Genomic DNA, 17454 nt, shown 5'->3' on the forward strand with positions numbered 1-17454 from the left:
GAAGAATCTGTAAGAAAGTGAGAAAAAAATTTTACTATGACCTGGTGGGTTTACAGTACTGTAGGTAATGTAAGTATCTGCCACATTCCAGATATTTAGATTTTATTTTTTGCAAATTTGTCACACTTAAATGATTTAGATCATGGAATAAATGTTAATATTACAAGTGAATACAAAATGCAGTATCCAAATCATGACTTCATTTGTTCGGGGAAAACATTTTCTAAACCTGCCTGTCCTTATGTGAACAAGTAATTGCCTAATAAATATAATAACTTGTTGGGCCACCCTTGGCAGCAACAACTGCAAGCAAGCAAAAGTTCTCCACAGTGATGTGAACGATTTATTGCCAGGTTTTGCATGCACTTTATTGCAGTTGGTAAATTAAGTTTTAATTGCTACGCAGATAACAACAATCTATATTTATCTATGAAATCAGATGAACCATATCAGTTAAACAAGCCTGACATATGTGTAAAAGATCTCTGATAGATGCTTTATAATCATATGGTCACAATAGATAACAAAGCTATGGCTCCCAAGTAGTACTGTAAGGAATCTCAGAGGTATCTTTGACAAGGATATCTCTTATACCACATATAAAAAAGAAATCTCTAGAACTACCCCCTCTTATCATTTAAATTAAGAGCATCCAAATGATGTTGAAAAACTTGTCCATGCAAGTTACCTAATTGCGAATACTAAACAACATTAGCCATTTAGCCATTAGTCATTTTTACATATGTACTCCTGACAATATCTGGAGTATAAGGTACAGACATTGTGCAGAGTTGTGCATTCACACATGAAACACACAACAGGAGATTATCTATGTGAGATGCATTCTCACTTGGGGAAAAAAAGGTAAATATTTCCTATACTTTCTGTGGTTGTGCTAAATGAATCCCCATTCACTCACTGTGACTTTTCTGGACAGTTACCTGCTGTGTTTACACATGGGTTCACACAGACATTTCACTGACTTTAAGTGAATATTAAGTCCACTTAATATCCAGGCCCAATCAATTTCATTTTAATTCAATTCAATTTTATTTGTATAGTGCCAAATCACAACAGAAATCATCTCAAGGCACTTTACAGTGTAAGGTTTAAGACCTTACAGAGTATAATTGTATAAAAAAAATGATATAGAAAACCCAACAATCCCATTTGCGCAAGCTTTAGGCAACAGTAGAGAGGAAAAACTCCCTTTAGAGGAAGAAACCTCCAGCAGAAACAGGCTCATGGTGGGTGGCCATCTGCCTTGATCGGTTGGGGTGAGTGGAAAGAGAAGAGAGAAAAGAACAGCAGGCAATAAAGACAACAACAACAAGCAGCAAAAACATTGGTCAACTGGATTCTGGAGATATACAGCTCCAGGCAGAAAAGTACAGAGAGAGGGAGACAGAGAGGAGGAAGCACAACTACAGGAGAGAGAAGACACAAAGTTAATGACATGCAATGGTGGCATTTGCATTGATACAGGAGAAAAGAGATAGGAGAGGAGCTCAGTTTATCAGTAGAGGTCCTCAGCAGACTAACCTATATCAGCATAACTAAGAGATGGTTCAGAGTCACCTGATCCATCTCTAACTAACTACTAAGCTTTATAAAAAAAATTTAAAAGTTTTAAGTCTAGTCTTAAATGTAGAGAGGGTGTCTGCCTCCAGAACCTAATAATTGACTTGGACATTTGGGTTCTCACATGCAGCCCACCCCGGTGATGTCTGAAAAGTTAAAGGAAGCAATTATGATAGCAGTATTTTAGCAGCTCTAGACTGGACTACTTTAATGCCTTACTAATAAAATGTAATTCAAAATGCTGCAGCTGCAAAGTTCTGACTGAAATTGGCAAGAGATATCATATTTCTCTTACCTTCTCTCCATTGGCTCCCCATATATCTAAATCTAGAATTTATAATGATCAAGCTCCATCATATTAATATTAAGACCACATAGTTAAACTTTTCTTTTTGATAATGCTCATAGTTAGCGCTGGCTCAAGTGGCCATCTCTTAGTTATGCTGCTGTAGACTTGGACTGCTGGGGGACCCCCCTTGATACGTTTAGCTCCTCTCTTCTCCTGTCTTTTCCTCATTTCCTCTTCTCTCTCTATCTGTTACTTTAAAAAAAGGATCAGATCACAATGGGAAAAAATTATTGTGATATCTATACTGATATGGACTAGGTAATGTGATAGAAATGAAAGGATGCCACATCGTTTGAGGGCTGAATTGTGAAAAAATTATGGTGTAAAATGATGGTCAGTCCATTTTGCTAAAATGTCATTGCAGTGACCCAAAATGTTACTTAGTATTTTGTATGACCCCCACATGCTTGTATGCATGCCTGACAACGTCTGAGCATGATCCTAATGACACTACGGATGGTGTTAAAGGGTATTTTCTTCCAGATATGGACCAGAGCATCACTGAGTTCCCAGACAGTCTGAGCTGTAACCTGGCAGCGTCAGAAGGACCAAAACATAATGTCCCAGAGGTGTTCTGTTGGTTTTAAGGTGAGTCTGTGGGGGACAGTAAATGGTATCCTCCAGCAACTACCCGCATACCACATTGGCATTGTCATGCACTAGGAGGAACCCAGGACTCGCTGACTCAGCGTAGGGTCTAACATTGGGTCTAGGAATTTCATCCTGATACCTAATAGCACTCAGGGTGCCGTTGTCTTGCCTGTAGAGGTCTGTGAGTCCCTCCATTGATATGCTTTCTCAGACCATCACCGACCCACAATCAAACTGGTCATGCTCAACAATGTAAGAGGCAACATAAAATTCTCCACCCTGTCATGAGTGCCACATGTGCCCAGGGTGAACCTGATCTCATCTGTGAAAAGCACAGGGAGCAATGTGGACCTGCCAATTTTGTTGTTCTATGGCAAATGCACATATTCATGCATATTCATTGCACTGCCTGTTCAAGCACTATAGGCTTAGGGTGAAAAAGTGCTCAGTTGTTGCCACAGTCTTTTCAATTTCCTTTTAGACTTCATGGTATACTCTGATTAAAATTACCACCACAATATAAAGTCCATCCACACTGTATCTCTAGCTGACATCTAACTACAATTCCAATTCCCCTGCTGAAGTATCTGAACAGCAGATACTTCAGTAGACCCCTGACTGAATTGCATAGTAACTGTGTATGAATGATCTCTCTAGACCTACACGTGTACTGTGTATTATCCTTGTATTCTTTATTATATAAGAAAATATATGTGCATATAAATGTTAGGGGATTCTTAAAGTGACTGGACCATTTTAATTTAGAAATACTGATAGAAAACACCTGTGACCACTGCAGTTTGGTAACCTACTTGCTAAAGATCTGTGTGAAACACTTTGCCAGTCGCTCTCTGTCCTATCCTATGGATGCTGACTAGGCGCTTCACAATACTTTGCTGCACGTCACAGCTCACAATCTCCATGATTAATGCTATTTATAGCAAATAAGCTATCAATTCATTCTAGTCCCACAGTGATCTAGAGGTGTGCCAACTAATACTAATAGCAAGTGCTCAGATGTTTTACATAAAAATGTTATCCTTGATTTTTGCAAAACCGGTACTGTTGACATTTGATCTTGAACACAATAATGGAAGTGTTCTTTCAATAGCTACAACTACCACATTATCACAACCATAGAAACAATACAAGCTACTTGTGAATGAGCTGACCCAACAGCTGAACATTATCATACAACAATCACTGTCAAAGCAACTGAAATAACCACAACACATAAACCATATAAGAAGAAAGCTTATGATCAGGGCTGGCTAACTAAAGCTCTTGCTGCTACAAAGCCATCAGGCAAACTAATCAGTAACTAAAGTTGTCTGATCCAGATGTGTTTTTGGACATTAAGCTGTATCTAAAGCTTAACTGTGACAACATCACAGATATGGTTTCCTGTGTCGGCTAACCTTCCTGCAGCTCTTTGATGACCATGTGTAGGTGTTTTCAATGAGGGATTTAATGATTTAGCATGTGAAAAATAATTGTTATGGCTCAAACATTGGACTCAACTGCACAACTCAAACCCACCAAGTCAATAAACATCACATTTAGTCAAATAGATGCACACGTCAGCAGGAAGAGTGGTGTAGTGTCCACAGGCAGGTAGAAGAAGATATATATAGGCCTATATATATATATATATATATATATATATATATATATATATATATATATATATATATATATATATATATATATATATATATATATATGCTATATAACTAAACCTCCTTCTGTCGTAGCGCGCGAACTGCGGTAAATACCACTCTCGTGTAGCAGAGCGCGCGGCGTCAGAGAGTGTGGGTGGGCTCGTGCGTTTGAATTTAATTGAATTTAATTGAATTTAAATGTTAATTTGAATTGAATGTGAATTGAATTAGAATGTGAATTTGTCTGAGTCTTGTTGCTTTGGGAGTTTCTCTCTTGCCAGTTGTCTAACAGAGATAATTTACCGCATGCCTTTAAATATAACCTCCAAGTATTATTAGCACGTGTCAGTGTCGCTGTGAGCGAGCATGTAAGTGACACAGGGATTAATGTCAGCTGAGCTGAGCTGAGCTAAGCCACATCCATCCATCCATCCATCCATCCATCCATCCATCCGGGAGTGATGTCCCTGTAGCAGCCCCGCTTAGCGCTCCTCCGCTCCGGTCGTTATGGTGTGAGGAAGCGGACAAGTCTCTCTGGAAACGAGGACGAACCTCCCTCTACTCGACTCGGCTGTGAAACAGAACAGTCGACCCACACACAGCACCGGTGTTGTCTTCTAGTTTCAGATGGACGTAGACCAGGACCGGTTCTGCGCCTGGACACAACGAGGAGGAAACGAGAACGGAGACAGCGGAACGTCTCTGGACCCGGACCAGGAGAGGAGGTACGCGGAGCTGTTCCAGCAGCTGGACCTGAATAAAGATGGCAGAGTAGACATCAGTGAGCTGAGGACCGGACTGGCAGCTTGTGGTTTACACAGGAGAGAGGCCGAGGAGGTGAGGAAACGATGTGGGACACAGTGGAACAGACTGTTGCTAGGAGAGCTGCACATACAGAGCTGCCCGGGGTTATAGAGGAACTAACACAGTCACCTAGTGCAGCCTATAGAGGTTCTTTATAGAAGAGAAGGAAAACACACAACAACACAATTGTTGCAGATGTCTTAAATGAAGTCCTGCTTCATCCTAAAGGATATTTAATAACCTGTGGACGCTGCAAGGACATGCTTTCCTCCATCTCTAACTTACTTTGCCTGTATATTATATTATACCACGTCCCCACAGGGAAAGTGTATGTTTTGATAATAAATCACAGCATGTTGTCTGTCTGAAGTATCCAGACTCTCTTCAAAATGAATTAAGAGAGGAGAGGGTGATCGTGGGGCCGGAGCCAATCTGTTCTTAAAAACACAGTTGCTTTTAGATGCCTAGCGACAATGTTCACACACAAGTTCAGCCAACTGAATACAAAGCACAGGCCTACAGTGGACCCAACTGTCCACATGAAAACTATATTACATAGAGAAATATAGAGACTGTTAGTTGTTTGTTGAATCAGTTTGAATTAGTCAAAACATTGCACAAAACATAAAAACCATACATATAACACAAACCGAACACACACACACACACACACACACACACACACACACACACACACAAACACACACACACACACACAAACGCACACACACCGTAGAGCAGCTGGCTTCAGTGTCTTGCCCAAGAACACTTCAACATATGACAGGAGGAGCTAGGAATAAATCCCCAAACCAGGGATTGGTGGACAATAGCACAGTTACTGTAACACCACAAAATCTTTTTAAAAAGAAAAAAATGGAATATGCTGACTGAAAAGTATTAAATTACAGTTTTACTTTATATATATATATATATTAAATAGACTAAGGATTACTAGAATTTTAACAAAATGTGCTTTGTTTATTAATGTAAATTACTAACAGTGCACTTGGAGGTATTTCAGTAAAGCTCCAAAAAAGAGAGACCAAACTCACAGTCAAAACAACAAGTTCAAAATTTGTGAATATTATTGCACTGTATTCTTTTGAATAGGCTATACATAACTGAACATAAATCACACTAATGCATAACCAAAATAAAATAGTGCAAGGTTGGTCAATAAATGTATAACACATCTGTTTTGTAACCTATTGAAATTGGAAAAATTACAATAAGACGGAAGTTTAATCACTGACAATTATTTATAATTATAGAGACATTTTGCGATATATGATGTTAGACTTGACCACCATTTTGCCAATTAAACAATCCTCCCTATTTTACTCTATTTTTTAATAATATTAAAAAAAAGTTGATGTGAAGCCAGTTTCTAATAATGTAATATTGGCAGATACAGATTTTTAGGGGTTTTCCATGCCATGGTTCCAGCTTGACTCAATTAAACTATAATCTCTATGTTTGGTTTTCCATTAGGAAAAAGCTGCAGATAATACCTAGTACCTAGCAGGTTTTATGTGAGCTGAAGAAACACTGTAGACCACTGAATATTCAGGAAGAAGTGTCACTAACACAGCCACAGTTGCCTCATCACTTAAACTCTGAAGTATTTTCCAAACTCTCCTGATTTTTAGCAGTTTTTCAACTTGCTGCTATCAGTCTCTACTGAAACAAAAACTGTGAACTATCCTCTATTGTTCCTGTTTGTGCCAGCAGTTTCACAGCAGCCGACATTTTCATGGTGGTATTATTACTACTTATTATTATTACTCAATATTCATTATGTGTGTCATGCATGTTACAAAATATGTATGTTTTTGGAAAATAAAGGGTGCAGCACAGCTTTCTATGCTTTTTTGATATATGCTGCATTGTTGGCGTCAAATGCAATGACTGACCCATTGGCAAAAATTATGACTTTGACCAATACTTCCTTAAGACTTGATTGAGAAACAATACCAGGGCATAAGCCTAAAACATATGGAAGTGTAATTTACATTTACATTTAGTCATTTTTCAGACACTTTCACTCAAAGCGACTTACAAGTGAGGTACAAAACCAGCAAAATATCTAAGCCAAGGAGAAGAACCATAACGTGCTCTAGGAAGAGCAGCTTCAGTTACATGGATTTTGTTTTTTTAAGGTTGTTAGTGCAGAAAAAGATTTCAGTGCAGAGAAAGATTCAAAAGAGTTCTGTTTTCAGCAAATTGAGAGTAAGGCTGCTGAGCGTGCAGAGGTGGGGAGGTCGTTCCACCATCTTGGAACCACTGAGCTGAAAAGTTTAGCCGGGTATCATGCGGCCTCTTTAAAGACAACCTGTTCCAGTTTGCTGAGGAATCTGACCCTTCATGGATGAATATTTTACCATTGTATCCATGTCACAAACCTGCTACACCATTGCCTGTCTGACAACTAATTCTTCTCATTTTGCTTGGTTCTCAGCAGCTTATTTTAATGTACTTTCAGTCGGAAGGCAGTTTTTAATGGTTATTGAAGATGGCAGTATGACTCATTTTAATACAGGCTTTTACAAACACCAAGCTACACGAGATATAATTATTCAGAGATTTTTTCTGCTGAAGATAGCCTCTAAATGTAATGATCATTGCAGTGCATCCACCACGTCCTGAATTTAAAATGCACTTTTACTGTCTGTGTTTTATTCCAAACACACCACACAGGTACAATGAAGCAGGTGGATGTTTCTTCAGATAAAATTATACCAATTGCTGGGAACCAGAGCTCAGTGTCCTTATGCCATGTTTTTGATTTGATTTCTTTGCCTCATTTTTACTGCTGCTGTGACACCTGAACTTCCCCCAATGTGCATATTTAGGTGTTTCATATGTTTTGAAGAAAATTAAAAAACTGTCATTCATTGCTGCCAAAAGACATAAAACTGTCTAATGCAGTATTTTCTCATTTTAATGTTATATTTACAGTACTACAGTACTGTACACACCTACATCCACCATCCATACCTGCTCCATCGCATTTTTATCCCTGTGTAGTCCGTGGTGTATAACTGTCTCTTTTTGTATCCCCAGATAGTCCTTGAGAGTGACATCAACCATGATGGTTTGCTGGACTTTGATGAGTTCTCTCAGTACCTCCGAGCTCATGAGAAGAGGCTTCGAATCATGTTCCACAGCCTTGACCACAACAATGATGGTGTGGGCACCCATACACCGTAAACACCCACAAATACAAACAGTCTAGCAGCACAGTACTTCCTGCTATTTGTTTTTTCAGTGTTTAAGAGCATGTCAAATACACTGAATATCATATTTGAACACATTCTGTTCTGTTCTGTAGGTCAGATTGATGTGGGAGAGATCCAGCATTCACTGCACAAGCTTGGAGTAGAGGTCACTATGGAACAGGCATCCAGAATACTACAGAGGTAGGGTGTGTGAGTGTGTGTGTGTTTAGGTATGGAGAGGGAGAGAGACACACTCTTCAGGAGATGTTTCCAGCACTAGGAAGGAATCTAACAGCCGTTTTCAAGTCTATCCATGAATTCTCTATTGGATTGAGGCCTGGGCTTTGACTCTGCCACTCCAGAACATTCACCTTGTTGTTGTTAAACCATTTCTGTGCAGCTTTCACTGTATGCTTCAGGTCATTGTCTAGCTGGAAAACAAATCTTCTCCCAAGCCGTAGTTGTCCTGCCAACTTAATAAGATTGTCCTCCAGGATTGTACTATATATCTGATGGACAAAAAGCACCATTTTGGTCTCATTAGACCAAAGAACCCTCTCCTATTGGACCATGGAGTCTTTCACATGCCTATTGGCAAAATCAGTTTGTGAGTTTTCTTCAACAGTGGCTTTCTCCTTGCCACTCTCCCGTAAAGCTTTGACTGGGGAAGAAACCAGGCAACAGTTGTTGTATGTATAGTCTCTCTTATCTCAGCTGCTGAAGCTTGTAACTCCCTCAGAGTAGTCATCTGTGTGTTAGTGACCTCTCTCACTATTCTCCTTCTTGCCCGGTAACTCGCTCTACCACTTCTTGATGATGGATGTTCAGTGCCTTGGAGATGTTTTTGTATCCGTCCCCTGACTTATGCTGTTCAATGACCTGTTCTCTAAGTTGCTGGAAGTGATCTTTTGTCATCGTGTAATGGTAGCCAGGAATACTGAATAACCAGTGACTGGACCTTCCAGACACTGCACTTAGGTGATCCCCATTTCACTAAACACTGATTTCACCTTACATATTTTTTATTTAATTGAAATTACTTTGTAGAAACCTGTTTTCTACAAAGTAGTCGCCAACTTTTATTGACCATGACTAATGATTTATAATGTCAACAAAAGTATAAAACATCCAAACATCAAGGGAATTAATACTTTTTTTTGAATAATTTTGCAATACAGTGTCAGATACTGTATTCAATTCAATTCAATTCAATTTTATTTGTAGAGCGCTTTTTACAATTGACATTGTCACAAAGCAGCTTTACACAACCAAAGAACAGTACATGAACAGTGAATGTGTATGAATCATATATATATATATATATATATATATATATATATATATATATATATATATATATATATATATATATATATATATATATATATATATATATATATATATTTACAGTAAATATATACAGTATCTGACACTTAGTAAGTAACAGCAGTATCTATCTTAAATTATTGGTCTTAGTATCACTCAGTTCACACGAGTTTGTACAGCATGTTACAAAGTGTATGTTTCCTCACAAACAATTAATTTTTTCAATTCAATTTTATTTATCATTTTAATCAACAAGTTACTCACAGAATAATGTTTGTGACAGCTGAAACAACTTGCTGTGATTTTAAGTTGTAAATGCAGCATGGTAGCCAGCTATTGATGCCTGCTCCACCTTTGGTGTGTGGAAATGCTGCCGCAGTTCTTTTGTTATGCTGCGATCAGACTTCGGGCCTCGGTCCCTCCCAGCAAAGTCAAGTGACTCAAGACACTGATTTGCTTTATTGTAGAGTTTAAGGCATCTGGTAACCTGGTGTTGCCATTGCCTCTCGTGGTGAAACACACTTTGTCTTCTACTGTAGACAAAGTATTGTCTACTATTTTTACCTATTCGCTGCTATTATTCTGTCTTTTTGTACTGTTCTCTAGATTTATTATGTGTAGATGTTTTTGATTCAGTTTATGATGTAGCTTTTAATCTGCTGCTGTGACATGAATTTCCCCACAGGGGGATCCATAAAGTGACAATAAAGCCAGCTTAAACATAGCATGACCTAATGATGTTTTTTTTTGTAAAAACATTAGAAGAACACTAAAACCTATGGTTTGACAAAGGTCAGGTGGACACCCTGTAGAGTTGCGGGAGGTGTGTTAGTGAATAGAGTGTGTGAAAATATAAACTAGTTAGTTACTGATTGTAACTCTCTCTTCTAGTATGGACAGAGATGGCACTATGACCATTGACTGGAATGAATGGCGCGATCACTTCCTGTTTAACCCTTTCCACAACATGCAGGAGATTGCCCACTATTGGAAACACTCCCATGTGAGTTATTAAATTCCAGTGAAAATAATACCCCAGTTAATACTAATGACAGTTATAACATTGTTTCTTTATTTAAATGTTTCCACTTCTAAAAACAGAAGCAGAAATTATTTTAAAAAGCAAAACAAAACAGGAAAAGACTTTTCTACTGAACACACAAGTATGTTTAAACAACATATGGCAATAACTAACTATACTATAACTTTTTACTGTACTAAATACTTGAGGGTCAAATAAAAGAACACACATAGGCCTTTAACAATTTCCAGTATCGTCATAGATGTTTGACATTGGAGAACAACTGACAGTGCCAGATGAGTTCTCAGAGCAGGAGCGGAAGTCAGGTCTTGTGTGGAGGCAACTGGTTGCTGGAGCCATGGCAGGAGCGGTGTCCCGGACGGGAACGGCTCCTCTAGACCGCCTCAAAGTGTTCCTGCAGGTGGGTCATTTAGTAAACTAGAGCTTTTTAATGACATTAAGTAGAAGCCACACTGAATACACTGTTATTAAGTTCTGTATTTTCCACATCCCTCCTCAATCTTGGCATTAAATTGAAAAATGGCTGTGGACCATGAAAGTGTCGTTGTGGAGTTCAAGGTGTAAACAGCTGTAATAGTCAACTGTAAATTAATGTATTGTTGTGGCAAGATCTTTTTATGGCTATAGTTGTACAGTCTGAAGTCCTCACTATCCTTCAAATGCTGCATTGTTATTTAGCAGCACACAACAGAGCACCTGGTGGGTAGCTTTGGTGGTTGGTGGAAGCATTCCAAGCAAAGACAGAGCAAGGTTTATTCTGCCTTTGTTGAAAGCCTGAACCATCAAAAGCTATTCCGGTGACAGATTGAAGAACTAAAGTGGTTATGCAATATATGGTTTTGACATACAGTAGATAATACCCGATACCATTTTGCCAAAAGTAGGGTTTAATTGATCCACATATGGTGTAAATAAGACCATTGTATGGGAAACTTTTATTTTACATTTCAGTTGACCAATAGGAGAGTTGTGTTAATTTTCAAATCCAGGAAAAGTGGTAGCCAGCACAGGAAAACTGACCAAAGTGCTTTAATTTGGTAATTGTTAAGTTACCACATAAGACCCACATTCAAAACTTTCAAGCCATATTTTTAAATGATGCATTATTTTGACCACTTGATCTTAATCAGGTAAACATTTCTGTAACTTTTCAAGTTCAGCTACTAATAAAATTATTGTTCTGGCCTTTTTTTTTGCATGCAGGTCCACGGTGCTACATCTCGGGGGATTAATCTCTGGACTGGACTAAGGGGAATGGTCCATGAGGGAGGTGTTTTCTCTCTGTGGAGGGGAAATGGCATCAATGTTCTCAAGATTGCCCCTGAATCTGCCATTAAGTTTATGGCCTATGAACAGGTCAGTACACTTTAATCAGTCAGTCAGTCAAAGTCTGTTAAATGTTTGCTTAATTTCAATTCAATACAATTCAATCTGCCCCAACCTGTTGGGGTGAGTGGAAAGAGGAGAAACAAAGGAACTGGAGGCAACAGAAGAACAACAAGAAGAAGGGGCAAAAAGTGCCAGAATTTAGATGAATATTAGAGAGGAGAGGAGCCCACTGTATCAAGGGAGGTCCCCCAGCAGTACAACTAAGAGATGGTTTAGCGCAGGGGTCACAAACTTGACGATAGTTTGTGGCCCGCGCCTTCATATGAAAGCTTGATGTTAGTGTGGCCCTCGAGTTTAATGTGTATTACAGTGTTGGTGTGGAGCTGATCGAACCAACCAATCACGGTGGGATATATGGGTCTCGGGGGCGGGACATCGGTCGGGCTTAATGCAAGCAGAGAAACACATCTCGATGAGTTACAACAGCGTTTCCATCGAGAGTTTTCTTCCGCTGCCTCGTCTCTATGAAGCACACGCGGACATTCGCGGCGGGATAAAAGAAAAGTCAGGAGCTCAATGCAGCCTAATGTATCTGCAGTCACATAGAGACACCTGTCCATCGGCAATAACAGTCCCCGGTAACCTGGACCAATTACAGGGTCACACCATTATTTGTGGGTCATTGTTTTTATTTGCATCGCGCTATTTGCAGTTTTTGAGAGAATTGACCCCCAGCTTCCCTGAGCTGAACTTCAATAAGTCCAAGTACAGGTCCTGACTTACTGATGATCATCTTTAAACCATACTAAGGGTCTCCACTGCTTCCTCCCTCAAGCCAAATGTGGCTCGAATATGAGAGAGGAAGCACTGCCAGGTCTGTAGCATCAAGTAGTAGGCAAGAGAAGCCATGTTCAGAAGAACAGTTCATGTTCTTCAATGTTCAGTTCATGTTCAGAAGAAGGTTAAAGAACTGTTAATACAGACATTTGAATGTGAATACAGCAGATACAGAAACCACATATAGTCGCTGACTAGAGGAATCTAATATGATTATTTTCATTGTTATTATTATTATTGTATTTATTTATTACTGATTAATTTTCTTATTAATTCTTAATTAATTAATTAATTTTTTCATCTTATTTTGTATTTAAAATAAAAACAAAGAGATTTGAGAAGATTAGAATTTTTTTTGGTCCAAAATTACTCCAGATGATTGTGCAGGTCTGATCTGCAACTACAGGAAATGTTTGGTTGAGGTTATTGCTGCCAAAGAAGGATCAACCAGTTATTAAGTCCAAAGGTTCACATACTTTTTCCACCCTGCACTGAATGTTTACATGTTCTGTTCAATAAAAACATGAAAACATATAATGTTTTTGTACTGTTATTTTCAGCAGACTGTGTATTTTTATTGTTGTGAGTTAGTTGAAGATCAGAGCACATTTTATGACGAATTCATGCAAACTCCACATAATCCCAGAGGGTTCACATACTGTTTCTTGTCACTGTACACCACTACGAATACACAATAACATCAATACAGAAAACTCCTGCCTAATCAGTTTGTTCAGCCTATTTCTGCCACCTTCATGTTGCGGCCCCAACTGATGAGTTCTTAGTCCAGTCCAAGTACCACCCTGTTCACCTTGTCCCCTGACAGATTGTCAGTTTTCACACTGCTCTCCAGCCAGCCACGTTGCCTTGTTTCTTGCCCTGTGTGTTTCGTTGACCATGTCTGACCTGGAGCTGGACCTTGCCCTCTCCTCAGCCCTTGCTTCTTGTTTTTGGACCCTTGTTTTAATCTACCACTTTACCTGGCTTGTGGACTCTGGACCCCCTCACCTAGCTACTGTTTTTGGATTGTGGATAGTGTCATGAATTTAGTGTGAGTCTTTGCAAGCTTGGCAGTGTTTTTTTGTTACTTTTCCATTTAACTCTGTGTCCTTTGTTATTTCCTTTTATTTACATGATTGACTTTTGAGTTTTCTTAGAAGAACAAAACACTTTATTCATCCCCCGAAGGGGAAATTCACATCACAGCAGCATAGTCAAACTGACACTGAAAGTTAAAACCAACAGAACTAATCTGATTCTGATAATAATTCAGTTAAAATAATAACAGACAACAGGTTTTTGACTTTTCCAGTTTGGATGTGAGAGGTTAAGAGTGAGGCTTTCAAATGAATTTTAACAATGTTTAGGTCGGGGTTGATTAATAGGCTTGAGTGAAAGATTGCTGCTGCTTCTCCACCCTGACCTGTGCTTCAACGAAGATGATAATCAATATTACTTTGGAGGGTTGACTTATTAAGACTTCCTGCTGCAGCCATGTTTCAGTAGAACTAAATTAATTGGTTTGATGGTCACTTTTCAGGTGAAGAAAGTGTTTTTATTTGGTTCTGTAAGAGGAGTTGTCTTTATTTTAATTAATTTCTTATGAATTATTCTTGTGTTGGTATTTGATATAAATAATTTAAGTGGTCAAGGAGCAGACACTATCTCTACTGGGTTTTGGCCATTTTGATGCAGTGACGGCTGCAAGAAAACTTTAGATAGGCGTGTAAGACTGCATCACTGTGTCATGGTCATCACTCAGAGTTGGATTTTGGTCTGCTAATAAACCTGGCCATATTTCTAGATAATAGAGACGCACCATCTAAAGTGGCATGGATGCCGTCTTTTATATTCAGCCCAGGTTTTAAAAGCTTACCAGTTACCTACGTTGCACGTGTTGTTTGCAGGACACCCCCTAGACAGCGAGTGGTTAAATTACATGACAATGACATCACTGGTCAGATTAGGAAGGGGTCCAGAGAAAACTCCTGTGTGCATTATTATCTTACCATATTTACTTTTACACTTAATACACTTGACTGGCTGCCACAAAACTGGCGGAGGATAGCTAACAGAAGCAGGAGCTAGATGATAGTAACTGCACTGGCTACTAGAACCTGACTAGGTGGTTTGTTTTCCAAAGTCCAGAGCCGTGATTCCAATTCCGTCTGAAGTTCTGGTAGACTAGAAAGGGAGATAATTGCTCATTTAGGGGGAAACCTGGTTTTCCTGTCTCACACAGCTGAATGTATCTTGAATCACCTCCCTATCTTCTTTCATGCTTAATGCTTTCCCTTCTTCTGTTCCTTGTCTGTTGTTTTACTCTAGATCAAGTGGCTGATCCGTGGCAGTAAGGAAGGGGGCAATTTAAGAGTACAAGAGAGGTTCATTGCTGGCTCTCTGGCAGGAGCTACTGCCCAGACCATCATCTATCCTATGGAGGTCAGTCTGAAATGTGTGATTCATCAGTCATTATGTTACTTGTACGGTTTTTCTCTATGTTCCGTGTACTGTAACATAAGCCCTTGATGATTTAGATCATCAATTCAGGTCATCAAACACATTTTTGTTATATACAAAGATAACCTGAGTGAATACAAAATTGAGTTTTAAAATTATGATTTTATTTATTAAGGGAAAAAAAAGTCCATATCTGCCCGGCCCTATGTGACAAAGTAATTGCCCTCTAAACCTAACAACTAGTTGTTCCTCCCTTGGCGGCAACAACTGCAATCAGTTGTTTGGGAGAACTGGCAATGAATTTTAGCCCACATTAATATGCAGAATTGTTTAAAACTAAGCTAAAGAGCTTTGCTTGGGATCTTTTTCTGTGTGGTGAAGAGACCACCAAACACACGAAGGAAGGATTGTGGTTGAACTGGACCTGAACACCACTGTAGGCAAGAGTGAACCAGTTGCAGGCAGCTATAGGAAGCCAGTGCAGAGATGTAAAGAGTGTAGGGACAAGGCTGATCAGAAATGAGACATGGTGCTGCATTTTGGATCATTGAAGTAAGTTTGCTGGTATCAGGGCATTGCAATAGTCGAGACTAGATATGATCAGTGCCTGGACATGCATTGGTTTGTGGTGAGTAAGGACTAGATTAAAATGCCATATGCTGTAGAATAAAAACAAGAGAAGGTAAAATAATAGGAAGTAGTATGAATGATGTTTGAATGATGACCTGGGCTCATCAGGTCAGAAGACTGGTAGTGGAGATCTGCAGAAGAGAGCCAGGTGAGTAAATATGCCAGTGGATAAATGTGATATTTCAGGATGCGATCACTTACATGGTGGGCTGGGGTGTCCGGTATGCTCTGGACAGGACGTCTAGAGGCACTCAGGATTCTAGGTGATGAGGCTCCAAAAACAAACATGGCGGGCACCTAGATGCCGTTCTCTGCGTAGACAAGGAACTATGCAAATTGCAGGTGTCATCACAACAAGCAGGAGACAATGAGAGCAAGCTGTTTTTTAAGTGTAAAGGGGAAATCTGGTTACTGTAATCGGGATAGGGGATTAGAGAATCCTGATGTCCAGAGGTAGATTTCTTCTGGAGAATTTAGATTACTCAGCCATGTAAACGCGTAACCAGGTTTCATTACATATGTGCATAACAAAGGCTGCCGACACTCACCACTGTACTTCTATCAGCTGAGAAGTGCAGCTGGATGAAAGGAGAGGTAATTTTTACCATGCCTTTCTTTAATTCAGACATGAGTTCAGTCACCTCCCTGATGTATTTAAAAGAGAAATCAGATTACTCTTTTGTTGCATGTATACTTGGATTTCCTGTAACCAGCTTTCTTGAGTGTTTATAAACACATTTCCTGATTACCCTGAGAAACCTGGTTTCTTTCAGTAACCTGGTTACCAGACTGTAAGGTTTAGATCACTACCAGGCATAAGAGAACAAGCTAAAAAGCTAGAAGACTAAAAAGCTTTTATTTGAAGAGGCAAGGGAAAGAGGTGTTGATTGCAGGGAAATAGAATCCATAGGGGGAAAGAGCAGCCGTTGCGAGCAGGGTTGCTGGAGCGGTGAGCGGCAGCTGAGGCAGGAACTGTGAGTGTCCATATCTGTGCGACACCAGAGGCAGACAGAGAGTGAGGTTCAGAAATCCAGAACAATAGGAGTGTCAGTAAAAAACAGGTCACAGGGTCAAGGAAGACAGTCAGAGAGAGAGACAAAAGTGTACTGACGACTTCTGGCTTGACCCTGGAGACGTGGAAAGTCAGATGGATATGGAGCGGTCTGGAGAGGTAGAGGCACACTGCCACAGGATTAACGAAATGGACGAAACAAGGAGAGAGTTTTCTGCAGACCACCTTGAGAGGGATGTCCATGGAGAGCCAAACATGTTGACCTGGTTGATAGACAGGTGCAGGGGAGCAACGTTTGTTAGACCAACCATCTGGGAATAAAAACCAGAGAATAAACTGACTGATGTTCCCAGGAGTCTACAAAACTCAAAAACTGGGGACCCCTGTCAGAAACGATGTCACAAGGAAGCACAGCATTCTCTTTGGCGGAAGGTAGCTTGGGCAGGGGGATGTGATGAACCATTTTAGAAAAATGATCAACTATGGTAAGGATAGTGGTTTGGCCATTAGAGGTGGGAACTCCGATAACAAAATCAAAAGAAATATGGGACCAAAGATGATCCGGAACAGTCGTTTAGCAGACCCTGGTATTCCAGGCATCCACCTCCATGCTC

General features: G+C 39.6%; 1 protein-coding gene across 1 annotated transcript in view; it reads left to right on the forward strand.

The window, feature by feature from the left end:
* The first annotated feature begins 4809 nt into the window (after window positions 1-4809).
* slc25a23b (solute carrier family 25 member 23b) overlaps window positions 4810-17454 on the forward strand; it is a 28164-nt gene continuing 15519 nt past the window's right edge. The window contains exons 1-7 of the mRNA XM_026352282.1: window positions 4810-5019; window positions 8050-8173; window positions 8318-8405; window positions 10422-10533; window positions 10814-10972; window positions 11776-11928; window positions 15067-15180. Coding sequence (XP_026208067.1) covers window positions 4810-5019; window positions 8050-8173; window positions 8318-8405; window positions 10422-10533; window positions 10814-10972; window positions 11776-11928; window positions 15067-15180 — 960 coding nt within the window. The remainder of the gene's footprint in view (window positions 5020-8049; window positions 8174-8317; window positions 8406-10421; window positions 10534-10813; window positions 10973-11775; window positions 11929-15066; window positions 15181-17454) is intronic.

The sequence above is a fragment of the Anabas testudineus genome, chromosome 8, assembly GCF_900324465.2.
Source record: "Anabas testudineus chromosome 8, fAnaTes1.2, whole genome shotgun sequence".
Classification (NCBI taxonomy): domain Eukaryota; kingdom Metazoa; phylum Chordata; class Actinopteri; order Anabantiformes; family Anabantidae; genus Anabas; species Anabas testudineus.